This window comes from Gopherus flavomarginatus, chromosome 7 (genome assembly GCF_025201925.1).
Source record: "Gopherus flavomarginatus isolate rGopFla2 chromosome 7, rGopFla2.mat.asm, whole genome shotgun sequence".
NCBI lineage: Eukaryota > Metazoa > Chordata > Testudines > Testudinidae > Gopherus > Gopherus flavomarginatus.
Genome location: NC_066623.1, coordinates 107,220,495 through 107,244,325, shown reverse-complemented (window position 1 = coordinate 107,244,325; position 23,831 = coordinate 107,220,495). Strand labels below are relative to the sequence as shown.

At 41.8% G+C, this 23,831-nt stretch overlaps 1 protein-coding gene across 3 annotated transcripts in view; it reads right to left on the bottom strand.

The window, feature by feature from the left end:
* The window catches only part of FAF1 (Fas associated factor 1), a 318,043-nt gene that overhangs the window by 67,905 nt on the left and 226,307 nt on the right, over positions 1–23,831 (bottom strand). For all 3 annotated transcript variants that reach the window (XM_050961673.1, XM_050961674.1, XM_050961675.1), the window contains one exon: positions 5,594–5,730. In XM_050961673.1, the coding sequence (XP_050817630.1) occupies positions 5,594–5,730 (137 nt within the window). The remainder of the gene's footprint in view (positions 1–5,593; positions 5,731–23,831) is intronic.

The window sequence follows — 23,831 nt, the reverse complement described above, 5'->3', positions numbered from 1 at the left end:
TGGTCTAGCCACCAGCCGAGAGAATCTAGGACCCTCTGGGGGATTGTGATTAACATATCTAGCGGCTGTCTTGTCAGCCTGTAATGACTGATGAGCCACAACTGGAGGGGCCTCATGCAGAGCCGAGCGTAATTGGTCACAAAAGTACAAGCCGCCATGTGGCCTAACAGGGTTAGACATGTCCTCACTGACGTTAAGGGGGCTGTCCGCAGCCGATGCACGATCGCCGACAAGGCCTGGAACCGCTGCAATGGCAGCAAGGCCCTGCCCACAGTGGCGTCCAGGACGGCCCCGATGAATTCCACCCTTTGTGTGGGAACCAGGGTGGACTTGTCTGTGTTCACCAAGATGCCCAGAGTGGCGAACATGTCGGTGATCACGCGGACATGGCTGCAGACTTGTTGTTCCGACGTGCCCCGAATCAACCAATCGTCCAGATACGGAAACACGTGGATACGACTGCGCCGGAGCTGCGCCACAACAACTGCCATGCACTTCGTAAACACCCTCGGGGCCGTGGACAAGCCAAATGGGAGGACTGCAAATTGGTAATGAAGAGACCCCACAACGAAGCGAAGGAAACGTCTGTGACGTGGCCAGATAGCAATGTGAAAATACGCGTCCTGCATGTCGAGGGCGGCGTACCAGTCTCCCGGATCCAAGGATGGGATAATGGTCCCCAAGGATACCATGCGGAACTTCAACTTCACCAGGTACTTGTTGAGCTCTCGCAGGTCGAGGATAGGCCTGAGGCCCCCCTTGGCCTTGGGGATCAGAAAGTAGCGGGAATAAAACCCCTTGCCTTTCTCGTTCTCTGGCACCGCCTCTATAGCTCCTTTGCCGAGGAGCGTCTGCACCTCCTGCCGAAGGAATTGCTCGTGAGAGGGGTCCCTGAAGAGGGACGAGGAAGGGGGGCGGGGAGGAGGAAATGAAACAAACTGCAGGCGGTATCCCGACTGCACCGTGCGTAAGACCCAGCGGTCTGATGTTATTAGGGACCACGCCGGGAGGAAAAACGAAAGGCGGTTGGAAAACGGGGGGGAACTGTTACTGCGCCCTCGGGCGCACCTTCAAAATGAAGGCTTAGGTCCAGGCGGGGGCTTAGAGGAGCCTTGGTTCTGCCCCCCTTGGTTCCCCGAGTGCCTGCGCCTTCCGTTCCTGCCGCGGCGCCTGTTAAGGTCCTGCCGCTGGCAGAACTGGGAATACGGCCTGCGCTGTTGTTGTTGTTGCTGCGGCCGGAAGGGTCTGCGTTGCGTCACTGGTGTGTGCATCCCAAGTGACCGCATGATGACTCGGTTGTCTTTCAGACTCTTGAGTCTGGGGTCTGTCTTGTCCGAGAATAAGCCTTGGCCTTCGAAAGGAAGGTCCTGTATAGTGTGCTGGAGCTCCGGCGGAAGGCCAGAAACCTGCAGCCAGGAGAGGCGACGCATTGTTACACCCGACGCGAGGGTACGGGCAGCCGAGTCCGCAGCGTCCAAAGAGGCTTGCAAGGACGTGCGTGCGACCTTCTTGCCTTCCTCCAAAATGGCCGTAAACTCCTGACGAGCATCTTGTGGCAGCAGCTCCTTGAATTTATCTGCTGCCACCCAGGAGTTGAAGGCGTATCTGCTCAGCAGGGCCTGCTGGTTGGAGACCCTGAGCTGCAGCGCCCCAGCCGAGTACACTTTACGGCCGAGGAGATCCATCCGCCTGGCCTCCCTGGATTTGGGGGCTGGAGCCTCCTGGCCGTGACGCTCTTTATCGTTGACTGATTGGACCACCAGGGAACACGGGGTCGGGTGCACGTGGAGGTACTCGTAGCCCTTAGAAGGAGCCATGTACTTCCTCTCGACGCCCTTCGCAGTGGGAGGAATGGAGGCCGGAGACTGCCAGATGGTGTTGGCGTTGGCCTGGATGGTTCGTACGAACGGCAGGGCGACTCTGGTGGGAGCGTCTGCCGAGAGGATGGTCACAATTGGATCCTCTATCTCCGAGACCTCCTCGGCTTGCAGACTCAGATTTTGAGCTACTCGCCTGAGGAGGTCCTGGTGCGCCCTGAGGTCCAGCGGGGGGGGGCTGTTGGAGGAGGTCCCAGCCACCGCTTCATCCGGGGAGGAGGATGAGGAGACCCCCGGCAAGAGAGTGTCTAACGGCGGGTCTCCTTCGGCCCTCGCCTCTGCCTCAGGAGCCAAAGCGGAGTCTTGATGCTTGGACCCTTCCTCCCCATCCGGGGAGGGAGGGGGGCGAGACAACGAGGCTTCAGGTGCCCTGCGCTCCGCAGTCGCCGGCCTAGCAGGGAGCTGTTGGGGGCCCTGGGCCTGATGATATGCCCAGGGTGTCCAGAATCCCCATTGCTGCGGGCCTTGGTCCTGCTGTGGCGGATCGCTGAACAGCGCCGCCTGCTGGTCGGTGCCCAGCGCGTACCCACTGTCCGTCAGCGAGGATACGGACGGCTGTCTGGAGGGCCATGGCGGGGCGGACCCTGGATGGTAAGGGTCCGCGCGGGCCGGCACGGACGATCTTCTCGGTGCCGGGGACCGGTGCCGGGAGTCATATCGGTGCCGGGACCGGGACCGGGTTCTGTCACGGTGCCGGGATCTGGACCGGTACCGGGCGCCGCTTCGGTGCCGGGATCGGGACCTGCCACCAGCTCGGTGCCGGGAGGTCGACCGGGACCGGGACCTGCCACCAGCTCGGCGCCGGGAGGTCGACCGGTGCGGCGAATAAAGTCTGGATCGGCTCCTGGAATCGCGGTGCCGGTATCTGCGGCTGGAGTCCGACCGCGATCGTCGCGATGTCGACCGGTGCCGCGAGTGCGACCGGTACCGCTGAGGGGAGCGGTGCCGGGACTGCGAGCGGCGCCGGGATCTGGAGCGACCGTGACGTCGGGACCTGGATCGAGAACGTGAGTCCCGGGACGGTGCCGACATCATAGGTTTTCCTCTGGACACGACCCGCACCGGCGGTACCGGGGGTGGCCGCTGAGTGGGCTCAGTCATGGCTATGAGGTCCCGTGCCGAGGCGAAGGTCTCTGGTGTGGATGGCACCACTATCTCAACCCCAGATGTCATGGGGGAGCTTGGCGGCACCGGACTCGACGGACCCGCCGGGCCCGGAGTCGACGGTGCCGGCGGCGCCGCGGCCGATGTTGAGGCCGGGCGCTCCAGTCGGGTCTGCCTGGCCGGAGTAATAGACTTCGACGGCCTAGGCTCTGTCCCCGGTGCCGGAGAAGGTCGGTGCCGGGGAGTCTTCTCGGTGCCGGTGCGATCCGGTGCCGGCGCCGAGATCACGGCCTGCGAAGCCGCCGGGTCAAGTGCCGCCTCCATAAGGAGAGTCCGGAGCCTTTGATCCCTCTCCTTCTTAGTCCTTGGCTTAAAAGCCTTGCAGATGCGGCACTTGTCGGATCTGTGCGATTCCCCCAGGCACTTCAGGCACGCGTCGTGGGGATCGCTGGTGGGCATAGGCTTCTTGCAGGCCGCACACTGCTTGAAGCCCGGCGAACCAGGCATGAGCCTGGTGCCGGGTGCCGGGAAGGGCTAAGCCCCCGGCGAAGAACTATTTACAAACTACTTAACTTAACTACTACTATCTACACTTAACAATCTAATTAACAACTACAATAGTGCTAGAGATAAACGATAGATAACAAGGAGAGCTAGGGACGTGGAGGACAGCTATGCCGCGCTCCACAGTTCCAACGACCGACACGGCGGTAAGAAGGAACTGAGGAGCGGGTGGGCCGGCAGGGATATATATTGGGCGCCATGGCGGCGCCACTCCAGGGGGCGACCTGCCGGCCCACTGGAGTTGCTAGGGTAAAAAGTTTCCGACGAACGTGCACGCGCGGCGCGCACACCTAACTGGAATGGATGTGAGCAATCACTCGAAGAAGAACTTAGGCTCTCACGTGCCTTCATCATTTCTGAAAAGGTGCTTTTGAAAATTTACTCCTAGTCAAGATTTGAAAGGTTTTCTATAGTTCATTAGTAGAATCGTCTACTCCCCAAACAGAAACAATTGTATTTGGCCTGCTACACATGCATATGACTTCATAGGGCACTATGCATTTGATGATACAATCCTAAAAGGCATTCATGTTGCATTTCTTTAGAAAACATAAAACACAGCAACATTTAATTGATGTGTCACTTTTTTGCTATAGTTTCAGTCCCACAATAAAAGGATGCATTTACTGGGGTATATCACCATCTTAAAATTTAAGGAGCTAGTATCAGAAATCCCCACACATAATAAAATATACATCCCAGAGACTGAACTGGACTAATCTGGAATATTTTACAACAATCCTTAGACTCTGATTCAGCAAGATATTCACACACATGCCTAACTTTAAGCAAACAACCACCATTGACTTCAATGGGATAACTCACATGCTAAAAGTCACACACATGTTTAAGTACCTGGTTGAAGTGGAGCCTATAAACCAGAGTAAATAATATAGTTATTTAATTATTTGCCCAAAATAAGCAGATTTGGTAGAGCACAGAAATATTTAACCATGCATTGTCCTTAGGGGAGATAAATTCCGTGGCAGTTGGTGGAAAACGTAGATTTAGAAGTAGCCTGTTCAGATTTTGTTAAAAAGGAAAGTACACGCATAAATAAAAAGTAACTCTTCTGACCAACTGATGGAAGGAGCACTGGTGATTCCTCCAGAGGAACTATCCCTCTGTCCACTCTACAGAAGGAAAGGGCAATGAGAGAAGCCAATGATTGCAACAACAAACAGATTTTCCTTCTCTGAAGAGGGAACCTGAGGCTAAGACTCTCCTAAGAAAATGCAAGGGGACTAGAATGAACGGAGCTAGGTATAAGAAACAAAGCAAATGAGCACAGAACTTCATAAAGGCAAACTTAAGGGTAAAGCAAAACAACAGGATGGAAGGAATTCTGCCTCTTTGACGTATTTTAATTTGCAGTTATTGAAGAACTGCAGCCTAAGGGCACCATCCAAACAACTCTTTCTCACCTGAATAGTGTCAATGAAGTCACTGGGACTACTTAAATAAGAACCAACTACTCAGGTAAGCAGCACAATCCCTCCTTTATTTGGACATTATATTAGCAACTTTGAGTCTGTTGAGGGCCTCCATTCTATAGTTAGATCTATGCAGGCGGGCTCATGCTCAAATGGAATCCCATTAAAGTCAACAGGGCTCCAATCACACAGATCTGAATGCAGGATTGGGGCCAAAATTAGCTCACACTAAATGATGGGGCTAATCGCAGCTCGGTGCTCAGCACTTACAAAAACCAATGCAGCTCCCTACATATGGATTTAGGAGCCTATATTTAGCTCCTATTTTAGAAATCTTGGCCCAGACAGATTAATATCAATGCAATTCTCTATCTGAAAAAATATTAAACCATGATTTTATTATGACAATTCAATCCTTTAGTGTTACATTACACAGCATATTTATGTACAATGGCTATTTATCTTTCTGTAATGCAGTTTTTGTTCTGTAACAGGTTAATAATAAAAATTTTAAAAATCTCACGACGAAGACTAAGAATTAATAACAAAGAGGTCTTCTGACTGTTTCAATACCCATAAAAGAAATAGGTCCCCACCATAAAGGAACAATTATACCTTGTATTACATTCAACACCTCATTAGACGATCGTTTTCCCATAATAATAAGGAAAAGTGGAAACTGATCCGTCTTCTGAGTTCGAATTGTTTGGGCTACAACACTTCCAAAGTGTCTAGTGCACATTGTCAGAAACCTAAAAAGTATAGAAAAACAATATAAGTTTACATTGTAGAGTTTTTTTTAAGTTACAGTGGGTTTTTCAGAAAAGAATTCAGCTAATACACATCTCTTCCTTAAAGAAATATTAAAATTTGACAATTTACTTCAGAGCTATATACTGCTTAAAATCTGGGCTGCTGTGTTCAGTTGTGGAGTTCCTTATCCCTCAAAATGTATCACAAAAAACACATTTTCAAAGATGATAGACTCCAGATGGGAGGCATTATAATAAACTTTAACTGGCAATGGCAGTGACTTATTTGATGGTGAATTCCATTTTTCTGTTCAGTATCTAGCCAATTGTTCTCTGAACAATAGAAAACTGGTTTATTGAATATTTTTTCAAGTTTTCAAAGATGATAGATTTTTAAAAATTAAATAAGGACATTACTTAAACAATGAAAAAAGTATAAAATTACTATTATTCATACAAGAATCATAATTTAACAATGAAAACATTAAAATGTTTTAATAGGTCATAAAATTAAAAAAAAAAACTACTTTAGAATTGTATTTTCTTTCAGAGCAGTAGCCCCTTCAGTTTCATACTTAGCAGTGTGGTCTAAAAACAATAATTCTACGCTTTTGACCAAAAAAAGCGCTCAGATATTAGCATACCGAAGTCTAGCATTAGTATTCTTAACACGATCTTGAATAAATGAAAAAACTGATAAAGCTTTTCTCTTCCATTAGAGGACTGTTTGAAATTAGCATTTCTTTCAAGAGAAAAGGGTAGCTTATGATATGTTTTCAGATCTGATGGTAAAAAGTAAATGTCATAATAATAATGAATTATGAAAGACCAAATGCAAATATAGAATGCTTTAATAAGATCCAATTTAATAAAGTCTGTAAAAATAATGGACTTTTAATAACACAGGTCACAAAAGGCAAAACAGTGGAAAATCTGAGGACTAGCCACTGGTACAGGCTTATTAATTCTTAATTATGTTCATGAAAAGCAACTTAAATCGTGTGTTTTCTTATGCCTTATGATAATATTTTAGGTAACAACTGCTCTGAAATGTATGCTCTAACTGATGAGCAAAGTCCTATTGTCATATGCATTAGAAGGCAAATCTATTTGAAAAGACAAACTGCATTAAAATGTCATGTGCTCAGAATCATTTGATATCAAAATCCAAAACAGAATCAGAACACAAGTTTTAAATCAGTATACTTCTGGCTAATAAAATAGCTCAGAAATTGGGCTGAAAATTGAAAAAGTTCATCATTGTAAAAGTGGATTTGGAGTTGAAAGTGCGCAAAGTGTGTGTGTGGGGGAAAACAGAGCCAACTTCTGCTACAACATAATCTTAACATGGAGAAAGGACATCCTTTAGTTTGGCAACAACAAGCAGGGCGTGGCTATTAAAAACATTTCAAAGCTATAAAATGCATTTCTGAAATTTTTCCATTGCCTCCTTTGTTATCCAGGTTTACTAGATTTTTGCCGTCTGGAACCATTGTGGGTGATAGAAAACCTGCTCATTTGAAAACCTGTTCAATTTATGAGAATACACCATGACAAGCATACTCCCAGACATGAAAAGTGCTCTTATTCTTTCATGCTACTAGACTGCATAGGTGTCACAGAGTAGCATTAACATTACGAGCCAAGAGAAGTCCCCTGAACAGTACCAGTTCAGAATGCTGACATACTCTGGACATCTGGAATATTGCGCTGAATTCTGAGTACCATCTTACCAAAATGATATTCACTAACTGAAGGAAGATTGGTTAAGAGCAATACAAACGATCAAGGGACTGATTTAACTAACAAGCTAAAGACACCCAGTTTAGCTAAGCTCCAATAAAAGGGGACCTTATAACAGCCTACACATACATACACTTCAAGTAAAGAGAGGAGTTTTAAGTGTGGAACACTTGGGATGAAATCCTGGATCCACTGACATCAATGGCAATACGCCATGGCAAACTGACTTCAGCAAGGCCAGGATTCAGCCCCGTGGGTATTGCTAGAAGTAATGAAATGAAACTAAAAAAATGAAAATTTGAGGAGATATAGCAAGGAAAACTCCCAGTCAGTGATAGGTATTAAGATTGTTGAACAGTCCCCCAAGAAGTGGTAGAAGTCTCATTGCATAGGACTTACAATTTTGCTGGACAAAACCATAGAAAGACATAAGATAAACAAAACTAGGAGGGAGTTAGACTGCATGACTTAATAGGCCTTTTACACTCTTAAACCAACATACACACACACAAAACACATTAAATATAAGACTCTAGTCATCTTCTCATTCAGTTCCGCAATGCAATGATTATAAAGTGGATTGTGTGTACACAGGCTGTATTGTTTCACCAAAATATCACACAACAAACTCATTAAGCATACCATGCTACCAAGCAGTTATCAGTACTACTTTCATACTTCTGAGAGAATTAATAGTGGCATGGAGAAAAACAAGCGTTTTATTCTCTCTCTCTCTCTCACAAGGGGATTTCTCATTCTCATCTAGATAAAAGTGTGCCAGTTCTTCCAGTGAATCGCCAAAGCTGCCAACAGAACTCACATTACAAATACCTGTGGAGCTCATCAAAAAGCCAGATGTCACTACTGGAAGACTTGTTTTCTGCAACAAGCTGGATTACTGTGATCTCCAACCAAAAGTGGAAATGGAGGAGTACTGGCAGAAAGGAAGGGTAAATGGCACCCTACTAGTTCCTTTGTTTTTTAATTACAAAAATATTTAGTGTGTATGTGGGGGAGATGATTTAGGGTGGGGTGGAGAAGTATGAGAAAGACCAAGATTCTTTAGGGGGAAAATTCTATAGGAAAAAAAAAAACCACTCCTGTAAGAAAGTTACAAAAATAAACTGCATAAAAATAATTTAGTGTTAAAGCAGTAGCACATTCTCTACTTCTCCTGGGAACTTTGAGTAACTAAATCAGAACTTTTAAAGCTGGGAAATAAACATACAGGCACTGACCACAGTTTTGTAAAAACAAATGCAAAACCAAAAACTGAAACAGGTTATGAAGATTTATCTCAATTCTTCTACGTGAAATTGTCTGGAAAGGGAATAGGATTATTAGACATATCATATCCATCAATTAAAATCTACCAACAGAGAAATACAGTTATCTAGGTGAAATAAAGGTATAGCTTTTGAAGGGCTTCTGATGGCACAGAAAGCATACAGACACACACACACCTATTCCAAATAATACTAACAAGGTGTTAAAGTTCCCTCATAAATATTCTACGTGCATGGGTCTCAAAGTAAATCAGGATGATATCTCCTCATACAAGAGAATAAAAGACCACAGGAAACAGTTGACTACTTGAAGAAAATCACTGCAAGAACAGCTGCTGTCACATGACAAGCCACAAAAAACTCTGTACTCTCTTGCAATTTTATCATGAATTAGGCAATATTTAATGTTTCTTTTAAATCTTCAGCTTCTAAATCTTGTGATCGAGAAAATCTCAACTTTCATTTAAAAATTTTTTTCTGGCCCTTGTCGTTGCTGAGACAAGCACGAAAACATGAACTGTAATGGCTCAGAAGCAAATAAAAAGAATCCGAAGTTTATTGTTTTTAATAGCTCATGATTTTTAAGCCAAAGTTCATGATTTTTGCTGGCCCAGTGCATGATTTTTGCATGCTTGGGGATGGCAATACTCCATTTTTTGACACTGTGCCTGGTTTTAAAATCCTAATTTTCCCTAATTCCTATACTGCTTTATATTTGAAAAGATTCTATAGGTCACAGTTTTGGGGGGCAAAAAAATCTAACACATCTTAATATTAGGATAATGCAGTCAGAAGAGCCATTTCCAAAGCTAAACATCTAGGCCATTTTCATATTTGCCTCACCCCACCCCATAACAGGCACAAAAACACTTCAGAAGCAGCATTACTGGGAAAACTCATGAAAGGAGCCTGAGTAATCCCAGAGAAGAAGCGGTATATAAGGTCATGAGCGTACGCACAGACACGTACTTCATGCTACCTGACTCCTAACCCAAGCGCCAGAGCAGCAGAGGACCTGTGGTGAGTGAACACTTACTTGAGATCTGCAAAACAGTGTCAGAATAGACTTTGTGCAAACTGTATGTGAAAGGTAAGTGAGGGGTAGGGCCTGGCTCCTTACATAAAACAAGTCAAAAATGAAACTATCACCAGGAAAATGAAAAAAATAAAGACATCATTAGCCTTAGTCACTCACAAAAATTCTTTTGCTCTTCCTGCTAATTTTGGGACCACCGTTAAACAATCACCAGTCCCAAAGATGGACTCTTATCAATGGTACATGACAGGATGTGATAAGCCTGACATTAATATTTTTGTTTAACAGCACAGATTTCCAAGTTTTAATGCCATTCAAAAAACACAGAGGAGGAGACAAACGCAGGATTTAAAAAATAGAAAAAACAAAAAAACTCAACAACCCCAAAACCAAATACAATGAGTATAAATGTATCTTTTTTGTTACTAAGAAAGGACTGGTATGTTGTGATCACTGTTTACCATGCTGACCAGTATTGTCTCATTACTTCCGTAGGCTCCCCCATATGTTGCTGTATTCACCCATTTTTGTCTTACACTTACCTTGCGAGCATTTGAGGGCAAGAAGTGCCTTTTTTGTTCTCTGTGTTTGTACAGTGCCTAGCACAACGGGGCCCTGATCCAAAGCAGGGACCCCTAGGTGCTACCACAGTAGAAATAACAACAAACAGTGGTATGTAAAATTGAAAACCACAATGTCAAATACTATAAACGTTTGACAGTGTTCCTTTAATACTTCAATTTAAACAACACAGTAACAACAGAGACACATCTCAATTCTTCTTGTAAAGAGGATTTGTGGATTAGGGATTGAAACTGCAAATCACATCTAATTGTGCCACCATTTTTGCTCTGTAACTTGAGAAGGGCTTCAACATTCATAGCATGGATGGCCTGGTCACAGCAATCAACCACCATTCTCTTTCTGCTGGATCATTTTGGCCTTTAACACTGGATCATGAAGTACTATTCACTTGCTTATGGGACCTGGCACAGTCACGTGGAATTGTTTTTAAATTGGCTCTGGTTGTTCTTTTTGGGGTGATTCAAAGAGTAGCAGTGAGGGGTAACTTTTCTACAGGCCCTCATCTGTAGAGTCCTCTCACAGGGATTGACTGTATTGCCTCTCTTAATCAACATCTATGTGAAACTACTAGGGGAAATTGTGGGAAATTGCAATGCCATCAGCATGCAGAATTCACTCAGCTCACCTCCTCAAGCAATGGTGACATTGCAACCATATGCAAAATGGAGAGGAGCTGCCTTGAAGAAAGAGGCATTTTGAGGCATTAGCTATAAAGGGTACCTTGTGTGACAATGAAGATCTCTCTCTTGATGGTTAAGTGGTATGCAGCTCAGAGTTCTGCCCAGCTCCTCACTGCTCCTAGATGCTCAGGTACCACCAATGGCCAGAAAGGCCTTCAGTCATCGTCGGCTGGCCAAATGACTAAGCTCATTTGTCACTGCAGTGGGCCTAGAATCAGTCCATGCATTTGTCATGTCCAGATTAATCTTTCACAGTTCAGTCTTCCTGGGGACGTTTCAGAATGACACTCAGGAGCAGCAGCTAACGCAGTAGGCGGCAGCCTACCTTCTAAACAAAGCTGATTGATGTGAACATATCACACCTGTCGTCTGCATTGGGTACCACCTTAATCTTCAAAGCCCTGAATGGGCTATGGTGCATCCAACCTAAAGCAAGGGCTCCTGGGAAATGAGCTCTAAAACTCTTCTGATTCTTACTGGTGGAGGTTCTGTATCTGTTATAAGACAATGAAGCTGGCCAGGAAGAGTTTAATAAAAGCTAAAGTAAATACAGTGTATTATTTTAAATACTGCAGTATGTACTGAGTGAAGGATTTGGCTTGTTACAGTAAAAAAATAAACGTAGTTACATAGAAAACAACCCCTTCCTGCATTAAAAAACATCAACTCCAACATATTCATGTATAAAAGTTTGTAACCTGCTTACCAGTTTAATGTCTTCTTTACCTCTAAAGACTTTTTAAAATAGCTTGAAACTTTAAATATAAAGGAATTTAGCATAGGACCGACCATTCTCGAGAACTTAGTTCTCTATATTTGCCCAAAGATGTATGACACAGGCAGCAGCACTGCCTACCTCTGTTAATCCTGATTCAGTCAAACCACGTGTAGGAGAGAGAGCAGTTGAGTCTCCGTGCCCATTCTGCCAAAAGAGATGATAACTGTGACACTGTTTTTAAGAGATGTGGACACCTGACTTACTGATAACTGGATTGAGACCATCAATTTATTTCACGGAGGCAACAGAACAGCCATTATATGGTAACAACTTTCAAACTCATGGTATTGAGGTGAACAGCAACACATACACTCCATTACCCATCTCAGGTCTCATCCAGTTCTCCAAGACATTAGGATTTTAAAAAATCTGACGGGCTATTAGTGCATAACCTGGTTTAAGTGAAAAGATTTCAAATAGTTAATTCTATTTTACCTTTAGATTAAATCAATAAACTCATTCAATTAAAGACAGTGCAGAGTAAGTGGTGCTTTACCACTGAACAGCATACTCTGAATGCACACAATGGAATCCTGATTTTTTATTATGTACGCTGGTGCCACTGTCTTGCTAATTCTTCATGGGTTCAGAGAAAAAAATTTAGCTTCGTCCTTTCCTTTCTCTTTCTGTAAATAAGGCTTATTGTACATATTTAATAAAAATAATTTCTCAACTACATCTCCAGATTTATGCTTCTATTCCTTCAAAGTCTAAATATTTTATTACGTAAAACTTGCCTTATACTAAAAGAAGACATTTTATACAATTCCAGAATTTGAAGTCAAATTATTTAAAACCATTACCAAGCTTTAACAGAATGGAGAGAATTTTCTGAACACAAATGTTTCCAATATCAATGCTCAAAATACCTATAGGACTATTCAGCATCACTTAAAATACTGTACTTTTGCATATATTTTGCTAACATATTGCTTATGTCTGAAAGGTGATGTTACTGATCTCTCTCATTTTTAAAAAATAATGATATTGAAATGGAGAACACACAAAGTGCAATTTAGCCTTATATTTTATCCTTGTGAGTTCAATACTGGAAAAGCACATATAAATAATTTAAATTCGAGTGCCATATAATTTAATTCTGATGTGCTTGTGCAATGGCCACTGATATCAGTAGTATTACAGGGGATCAAGAGCTATGTATAGATTACACTTATAGCACTAAAAATTCTATGATGCTAAAGAATTGGAAATCTAGCAAATTTTCTTCAAAATACAGAGATGAAATCTCATTCCAATCCCAATCTGATGAGAAGAAATGCAAAAAACAGTTCAATAAATACGAAAAAGTACATAGGATTTGAGACCATCTTTTGTAATTTTTTTTTTTCAATTCAGCAGTCACCCAATGTGTAATAAGCAGAAGCTTTATTTGGATTCTCCATTATAACCTACTCCACATTTGTATAAATATTCCTATAGTTATTTCCTAAACTGGATATCAGGATGACACAAAATTTCTGTTTTCTACATTCTAAGACCATTACAACCTCTAAGTCCCATTGGTCTTCAGTCCTCAACCCAACTAAAGCCATTCTGAAAGAGCAGGATTTAGATATTTATATATCTCATCAGGTTTAACTTACTTAAAGAAACCATAAAACTTCAGAAGGATCTGTGATGTTGGAAAAGAAGTTTTCTAAAGCACAAAGAAATATTAAATATGCGAGACTCCTAATTATTTTTAATATTAATTTTATAATCTGCAAAGTCAACAGAAATCTCATTAAAATGTTAATTTAAGAATAACATTTTATGTATTAGGTATTTAAATGAAAAAATGTTAAATATGAGGCTATGCAATAGTGTATTAAACAAGCTTGCTATGTATGGTCTTCATAGTACACTGTTAGCACCTTAAGTAGTTAAGTACCATGCCTTCTAGGGCCATAGTTATTGACTCTTGGCTACACTCACACTTTACAGCGCTGCAACTGGGGTGTGAAAAAACATCCCCCTGAGCGCTGCAAGATACAGCGCTGTAAAGCGTCAGTGTAATCAGGGAAGCAGTGCTGGGAGCGCGGCTCCCAGCGCTGCACGCTACACCCGTAAGGGATGTGGTTTACATGCAGCGCTGGGAGAGCTCTCTCCCAGCGCTGCCGCTCTGACTACACTCACACTTCAAAGCGCTGCCGCAGCAGCGCTCCCGCAGCGCTGCCGGGGCAGCGCTTTGAAATTCCAAATGTAGCCATACCCAGGAGAGATCTCAATCACCCTTCCCTCATGCAAGGTTAAAGGATACAGGAGAGAGATATCTTAGTCTGAAAGACACGGAAGCTCTCCCTTCATTCTGCACGGTACAGCATGGTTAAGACAATACCCTTAGGCTGCATGCCAGGGTTCACACTTGAAGCTGGCGACTGCTAAAACCAATTCCAGCATCCACCACTGGACACCTGATAGAATCATTCATAAAAATATAATCAAAACATACCCTGGTCCCTGTCTGGACTACTAGGTTCTAAGAGGTAAGCAAAGCTGATCCACTGCACTTGACAGTCAGCAGTGGGAAAAATTCTTCTAGGGGTCTGGGTGAGCCCAAAACACACCAGAAACCTACCACAATAAAAACATAATGCAGCTAACCACTATACCAACACAAGGGGTGGGCAGTTTGAATGTCAAAGCAGTGTCAGCCCTAACCCAGGAGGAAAGATATATGCACTCTGCATTTCCAGATGGGAATGTCCCTGTTCAATCAGGTATGTTGTGAAGACCAATAGCAGCTGCAAGAGTAGGTAGAAGTGCCCCTGCATTATCTCCCAGTACCATCCATATCCAGGCCTTCTAGTTCAGTTTTAGGCCTTACTATAGTATATAAACTGCTCTCTTTTTATTTGTTGATTGACGACTTCTGGTGAGGGAGTCAGGTCAAGCATTCTCAGGAGCTTCAATACCATTTGATCGTAAGGTTTTATGGAGGCAGATTTATAGATTTAAATGGAGTTGTGCTTGATTGACTTCTCTTTTTCCTCTCTGAGAGATCCCAGAGGTCAGTGCATGGCACTTGCTCTTCTGCCTCCCCTCTCTCGCCAGGGGAACACAGAGTTCTGTTCTTTCACACTCCCTCTTCAACAAAGGTGAGAGGCTATGAGAACTGAGAGTGAGAGTGCATAGGCTGCAATGTCATTGATAGGCTTATGACCCACATCTTTGCATCTCCTTTTCATTACGCTTGGTTTGACTGGCCACATCTTGGTGAGATATAGTTGGACAAGAGATAGCTGGCTAACGCATGAACACATTAAGAGAGATGTGTGGCTGGTTGGCTACGAGACACCTCCAGAGCAGTAGTTGGTTAGATGTGCTTCCTCAGTTAAAGGAATATGCCTGACTTTCGTTAACAAAATTTATTTTCAAATTGTTAGATTGAATCCTCAGTTCTGCTTGGATATTCAGGTATCAACAATGGCCAAGATAGTTTTATACATTTGCGTGTGCTGAAGAGGTTATCATCTTTACATTACTTAAAAAAGTGGTAGGCACTTAAAGGAAAGAGAAAAGGACAAAGTCCCTACTGCAAAAATCTCGCAATCTAAGTTTAGACATAATAAACAAAGTATTGTGACCTTTCCTTCCAGATGTGGACTTCCCCACATGACTTTGTCATTTCAGACTGGATCACTACAATTCACAATACAAGGGGCTCTGCCTGAAAACCACTTTCAATTTCAGCTACTGTAGTGTAAAATGCAGCTACCTGTTTTCTTAAGAGTGTTTTCTGTATGGAGCACATTACAGCTGAGCTCCATTTACTACACACATTTCCAATACATTTGTGGGTTCAGTTCAAGGTGCTGGTTTTGTGCTATAAAGCCCTTTGTGGTTTTAAATCTTATATTGCCTTAACTAATAGACCAACTCTCCCCTGCTCCAGGTCAACAGCAGAGGGCAGTTCTGACTGATAGTCCTTATATATGTCCAGGACTGAAAGCACAGCATTCCCAACTCTGGATCTCACTTTCCTCACTGATCCAGCTGAGCCCAAATTAGTCTACCTTCAGTCAAGTTCTAGGTATTCAGAGGCTTTTGTCTTAAGAGGTTTGAAAGGCAACTGTGTGTGAATTTAAGTTTTTACTGGTGTGGTTTTGAGGTGTTGATACTTGATGTGTCAGATTTGCATATTAAATTTATATACACTGTAGTTTAAAATTTTTGAAATGTGCCCAGAGGACAGTGATAGGCATGTCTTATTAACTAAAAAGTATGTATATTAATCAGCTCAATGGAGAGAATTTACTTTTTTCCCCTCAGTCATGTGCCTCAACATAATGTGGAACCTAGCAATCATGACTAAAACAAAATACATTCTAGTTTTAGGTTTTAAGGCTTCTGAATCTGTTTAACAAATATTTTCAAACTAGAAATTTGAAATCACTTCAAAGAAAATGCATTTTAAAATAAGGATATTTTACCTTTTCTGATGAGAGTCTGAAGTATTATAAACAGTTTAACCATCGTCTATATACAGGATGGGTTGTTCCCAATCTAAAGAGACAATCACCTTTTATCCTTTTCCTTTTTTCTTCGTCTCAGTGCTATTAGGAAACTATTCACAAGCACAACCCTGAACAATACTATGCAGTAATTATGACTAGATGACAAAGAGATGTGAACAATTACTGAGCCCATTTTGAAACCCTACACTAATAAAGTCATTAGATGCTGCCCTTGCCATGATCCTTCTAAAAGCTTCTGAAGTTACAAGAACACACGGCATTGTTTGTAGGGACAATTGCTGCTGGCAGAATGCAAACCTTGAGTTAAACCATGCTGCAAATTGATCTTGACATTCTGTTAAGACTGCCACTAAAATCAAAAGCAAAGTAGAAAAGGAGAAAATGAGCGGGTGGGATTTAATCATGGAACAGGAGGGTTTCCTCCTCACCTTCTTTCCTCCTCCTCCTCAAAACAAACCATAGAGAAAATGACAAACTCGCCTGGTGTTTGGGAACCTTTATTTTTAAAACATTAATTAGACTCTTGACCTGGCTGATTCTAGTGACTAGCACTGTATTGCTTTTAAAGGATATTAAACAAAATGTTGCAAAAAGAATAGGTAGGTTTGACAAAACCGCATAAAAAAGCTTGAGTGTGCACTGAAAGTCTTAATGCCCAAAGAACAAGTCCATCTGGTTTGCAAGCCACCTATACAGAATCTATATTCAGTCCCTGGGAAGCAGTCAGAAATTAACAATGATTGAGTCCAGAACACATAGACCCCACACCTGCAGCATGTGTGTTGGAGGATCAAATTTGGACTGGAGAGCTAGAGTATTATAGTCAACTGGTCTTTATTCAGGCATGCATCATTCATTAGGTTAGTACTAAGGGTCAGCAACTGTGAATATGGCTAATCCTTGATGATGGAAATTGCAGGTGAGGACAACCTGCTGTTGAGAAGTGCTTTAGTCAATTAACTCTTTACTAAGATTCAGCAAAGTGAAAAACTATCATTTGAACATTAAGACTAACAAGCACCTGTCAGCACAACTGAGAAAAGTTGGCAATGTCTTGAAATATTGCACCCAAGGGCTTGGGGTTCAAAAGCTAAGAAGCTAACAGACACTCTAGTTGCTTGTTTTGTGTGTTTGCTCATGTATTATATATACATACACACTAGTGGGAGTAACCTTTATTTGGCACTACCTTAACCTGGGCATTTAACATTCTCCCAAAGAAGCTGTTTTTATATAGTGTGTGTATATGCATATGTATTGTGTGTATAGATGTACATATACATTATTAAAAAACGAGAAGTACTTGTGGCACCTTAGAGACTAACACATTTATTTGGGCATAAGCTTTCATGGACTAAAGTCCACTTCATCAGATGCATGCAGTGGAAAATACAGTAGGAAGATAGATATCTATATCTATACCTATATCTATCTATATATATATACACACACACACACACACACACACACACACACACACACACAAAGAACATGAAAAAATGGGTGTTGCCATACACACTCTAATGAGACTAATAAATTAAGGTGGACTATTATCAGCAGGATGAAAACAAAAACTTTTGTAGTAATAAGCAGGATGGCCCATTTCAAACAAATACATTACTGCGTTCATTCAACCCCCCTTCCCCCCCCCCCCCCCCACAACTACATAAAAACAATATTATGCAGGTTGCAAAGTCAAGCATCTGATAGCGGGGAAATGCCAGATTTACGGTTGTCCCTGCAACCTTCACTGTGTCCCCTTGTGTGTCCATGCCGGAAGCAGAGATCCTATAGATAAAGTATTTTGTAATCATGTGATTAAAGACCTCATCATAATGAATACATACATGGGGGAACAAGTCAGATTGCATAGACAGCAATATATCTGGCATTTCCTAATTTGTCAGTGCCTGACTTTACAACCTAAACCTTTTAACTTAGATTTTTATTTTTATATGTAATATCCTGGGGGGGGGGGGGGGTTTAAAGGAAAAAGTTAAAACAAAATGTATTGGATACAACTTTAACAGCTCCCTCATTATACATCATCAGCAGGGTTTGAACCCTAAACTTTCAGTACTGCAGCACAGACTTATACTATTTTAGCTACAGGAATAACAATATCAGCTGGCAGTGGAGAAGGCAGTTATTCCAGAAGGGCAGTGTATGGTCTGGTGATGCCATATGCTGGATCCAGAAGAGTTGCTGGGAGTACTCTGGCCTGCCTGTCTCTTTCCCCAACCCATCTGGTTCCTGTTCCATGTGGTGCCACCAGAGTGGGGGGCGGGCTGCTGTGGTCATGCACTAGGTCCCTGTGGTGTGGTCAGAGCTTTCTCTTGACATCACTGCTACAGCTACTCTGAGAGGTGTTCCCAGTGCAGTACATGCTGCTGATGTTTTAGCTGTGGCATGGTCCCAGTTCTTCAGGATATTAATAGTCAGTTATGGATTTGCCATAAGGAACACAAGTGACAAAGAGAAATGGTCATTTTTAACAGTTTATAACTCAGCCAAACCTGAATGGAATTTAATAGGGCAAGTGCAAGTCATGTCACTAGCCCTGGGGCTTTGTCTCTGGTGAATTTCAAAGACCTCCTGCAAACAATGGAGGTGTTAGGGCTTTGCAAAAAGAAAAAAAAAAGGTGATCTTTATAATGGAGAGCATTAAACAAGCTAAATACAAGGGTTACCACCGCTCATTCTGCAATAATGCATGAGCACATACAGCAATGTCTGAAAAACACACTTGAAAATACATCCTTAACGAAAACATTGAGAATGGTTGAAAAATTCCCAAGTTCAGATAATCTCAAATAAAGTTTAGTCCTCTAATGGACATATACCTGCAGCGGGGTGCCCAGACTTGTATCTGGAATACGGTGCATTGACAGATATCTAGTCTCCTTAGCCCCATGCCATGATGGAGGAAGGTTGCATCTGCTCCTCTAACCAGCCTATTGAAGTACTCCCTCCTGGTGGACCCTCCCCAAGCCATCTAATTCCAAGGACAGCAAGGACATTTTCACATCTCTTTGTCTTTAGTTTTTCTTCTGGGCTCAGTCTGAGTTTCCCAGCAGTTTCTGATACTAGCTGGATTTTGCTGCAGTAAACAAGTGACATTACTATAGATCACCTGCTCCAGGGCATGACACATGATTGGTTCATCTTGTTAGCCCTTGGGATTAAGTGAACTTGCTTGGCCTTGGACAGAATATACAAATACTGAAAGGAGAGGGAAGCCAATGACAGTAGAGGATGGCCGTAGGTTCTTCATCCCCACTGCTGCTAGGATCTAGTATCACTCTTATGTATTATCTTGCTAAGGTCAGTTGTATATTCTGTTGTTGTAGCCATGTTGGTCCCAGGATATTAGCGAGACAAGGTGGTTGAGGCAGTATCTCTGGTGGACCAACCTCTGTTGGCAAAAGAGACAAGCTATGCCGAGCTCTTCTTCAGGTCATAACTCAGCTCAGTATAGCTCGAAAGCTTGTCTTTTTTACCAACTGAAGTTGGTCCAATAAAAGATATTACCTCTCCCTCTTTGACTCAGTTGTATCTCTTGGCATTTATAAATAAACTGGTGCCTGTACTCAGCAATCCCAGTCCTAACGAGTAGCTGCATATTTAAATATTGAAATCAGGAAATGGAAAAGCTAATGTTATAATAGCAGCATTAACTGATCCACAAAGCACATATACAGTATTTTTGACAACTGAACTGTTACATTTATACCTTAGCATATACAGTCAATCTACCTTTTGTTTTAATTTGTCATTTCACCAACAGCAAAATGCTTGCTTTCTAGAGTTAAGATGATTTGCCCCACTGACATGTCAAATAAATAGTATTTTTTGTTTGTTACTATCATTAGTACCAAAAATCAACTAAAATGACTTAACAGCTGACACCTAAACTCTAACTCACAAATAAGAAAGTTACCAAAAAATTAACTCACTGAACATTAAAATACAGGGAATAAGAAATCTCTTCCTGGGGGATTCTTGTACAATAAAGTAAAAATAGTAGGTTTTTCTCCTAAATTAAGTTACCTATTTTATTATATCAGTTATTTTATACTTCTGGGTCTTTATACATTCTGGTTCTTTTATTCCAATGCTTTTACCAGTTATGAGAAACTTTTTAGCCTATCTCAGCCAAATAAAACAACAAAAACAATCAGAACCTGCAGCATTTACTTAAAGTGATTGCTCACTACCCTGTAAAACTTGTATCAGAGACAAGGAGCCTTGAAAGTCAAAATGGAACATCTAGTTTACTGTATTAATTATAACAGTCTTCCTATTTGACAGCATAGCAGTCCACATGTAGGTGTAGCTTGAAAACTTTTTAGATATAAAAAAACACATCTCATAGTCATAGTGCTAATTAACTGGCATGATTTCTTGTGTCATTGAGAGCAACAGTGATCACCAAACACTTGGGCTTACAAACTCAGTTCCTGCTTTTGTTCCTGCCGAAGTAATTTACAAAACTCCCACTGACATACTTCAGTGGTTGCTGAGTTGATGGGGCCAATACGGTTGAATCCTGTAAGAAGTTGAGCACTGCTGGATTAAGGCAATGCAAGGCTCGAGGCATATCAGAACTGACTGAAAAATGTTGTTAGAAAATGGTGAAAAATCTCAACATTTCGAAGCAGTTTCTGTTTCATAGGGCTCAAAATGGATGTCTTTTAAACAATATTTTAAATCTAAACCATTACCGAAACAGTTTTCTGATGATGAATAGACATCCATACTATGACTTCTGACTATAATTCATTTAAAAAAATAATAAGTAGGGCCCTACCAAATTCATGGCCATGAAAAACACATCACGGACTGTGAAATCTGGTCTCTGACTGTGAAATCTCGTCTTCTGTGTGTCTATACTATACAGATTTCACAGGAAAGATCAGTGTTTCTCAAATTGGGGCTCCGGACCCAAAAGGAAGTTGGGGGGGGGTCACAAGGTTATTTTAGGCTATTTATTTAGCGGCATGGTATGGCATTAACACCATTACTTCTGTGCTGCTGCTGGCGGCGGCTCTGTCTTCAGAGCTGGGCTCCCGGCCAGCAGCTGCCGCTCTCCAGGTGCCCAGCTCTGAAGGCAGTGAGGCCATCAGCAGCAGCGCAGAAGTAAGAGTAGCAGTACTGCAACCTCCTCTACAATAACCTTGCGACCCCCTCAACTCCTATTTGGGTCAGGACCCCTACAATTACAAAACCATGACATTTCAGATTTAAATAGCTGAAATAATAATATTTACAATTTTTAAAATCCCATGACTGCGAAATTGACCAAAATGGACAGAGAATTTGGTAGGGCTCTAACTACATAAGGTTATTACAACGCTTTTAAAAATGTTTTTAATTGAAAATATCATTGTTGCTAAGGAAAGACTGTGGCAATAGACTTTTTCTTCTTATTAGCTGAGAACACTTGATTCTCTCTCTCTCTCTCTCTCTCTCACACAGGCCCACATGCCTGTTTTCTTGAACATCAGAAGTCACTATATCGTGAAGTTATCCCATCGATAGAGCTAAATACAATATGTTGGGCTGCTATGCCTTAGAGTCAAAAATTTTGAGATCTCTGTATGCTACCAATAGCTCTGACCATTAATAACATAACATGCTCAGTCCTCATAAAACAGGCAACTGGTTGTATTGTGACTGGATTATGTTGTAGGCCCTCATCCTGCAATGGAACCTGTTAGCACAGGACTTTATGCCTGTGGGGGATCCTTATTTACTCCACTGGGACTCTGCATAGGATTACCAGTCCATGCCAGTGATTCCAACCTTTAAACGGCGTGAAAACAGCAGGAAACAGAAAATCAGAGTATCTCAGGAGAGGCTACATAATTTTCTGTCTAGGTGGGGAAAGAAATTATCCTTAGCAGACAGCCTCTCTTCCTTGCCAAATTATTCACAGTACAACAGTGAAAGCTGTCCTTTTACTGCAGTATAGTATTCCTGGTTTGAGATGTCCCACAGAATTACATTTCATCTACCAGAATGTATAAAATAAACGGGACTGATTCTCCTCCGCATCACACTAATTTTATACGCATGCAGCTCCACTGGCATCAATGGAATTACTCCTGAATTAAACTGGCATAAGAGAAGTAGGTCCATATTATGTTTTCCCTTCTGCTTGAAGATTTAAGTATAATTGTAGAGATGCACAACATTTTGTATATAATTTATCGTTATCCAAGTTTAGTAGTTAAACAATGATGCTAATGAGTGTTTATCTATTTATGGCACTGCCCACTGCGTACTGGGCAATTTCCAAACAGAAAAAGAGGCATAGTTCCTGCCCAAGAAGCTCATAACCTAAGTAGTAAGATGTAACATTATATATAAACAATGAATCATGCTACTTTGTGCTAATGTGTCTTGTTTACCCCTTACTAATTTTTAACCTCACTGTTAATATGACCATTTCTTTGTTGTAAGATGTTACCAGAAAGCAAAAAAAGAAGGCTTAAGAATCCTATCATGCTACACAATCAGTGACTAGATTCACTGAGAATAGCTATAAAGCCTTAAACAAGCCCTTTATTTTGTGTTTTAAAAGTGTCATAAGGAGTTAATAGGACACAGCTGTACAGGCTCTTTCTAACAAGCAGCTTCTGTCGCTTTGGTCACCACAGGTGTCTCTATAACCTGCAAACTCTTATTACTAGTGTATCAAAGTTGTGCTACTTAATAGACTTCTTTAGTCAAACACAACAAAGCAATTACATGGCTGTTGATTGTCAGTCATAAAAAACTCCCTCAAACACAGTTTTTCAAAAGAAACTACACTGCAATTTTTTGTCATTGTAAAATAAAAGAAACTAGTGAATTAAATAGAGAACAGAACAATATAACAGCAGGTAGTCAACCGAACTTAGCCACTACAGATGGTTTAGAAATAGTGTTTCCTTTTACATCAAGTTGGGGGATAAAAGAAAAGGAGGAGGCTTCTTACTGCCAATGAATGGCAATACCAAAAGATTTAGCCAAGTCTCCAGTCTCTGTATTTGGCCTCATGAAAGACCCTAGATGCTTCATTTTTATCTGTGTTTGGTATTGCTTTTTTCAGCACCTTTAACTAAGTGTGATTAATACAATGATGTCATTAAAACAAATAAAAGGAATTAAAAGGATGGGAGGCTTTTGCAACACTGAAGATATTCAGGGTGAAGTTAAGATACCCTGTGAAACAGATCACAATGGTTTGGTTTTTTTAAAGTAAATTACTGCACAAGAATATTGCTCTGTTTTACTCTGACACCCTTCATCTAAAGAAAAACTAACACAATTTACAAGTTTGAGGAATAAGAATGGATAAAGTCTATATTCAGAAATCCAGTTACTACTGAGCCACAGGGCAACAGGAACACAAATCTGGATGATCTGTAATTGTTCAATAATAATTTGAATTAGGTAACAACAATGAAGGTGCCCTTAAGTGAATTAATTTAACCTCTTTTGTTCACAAAACAGCACATTATTTTTGCA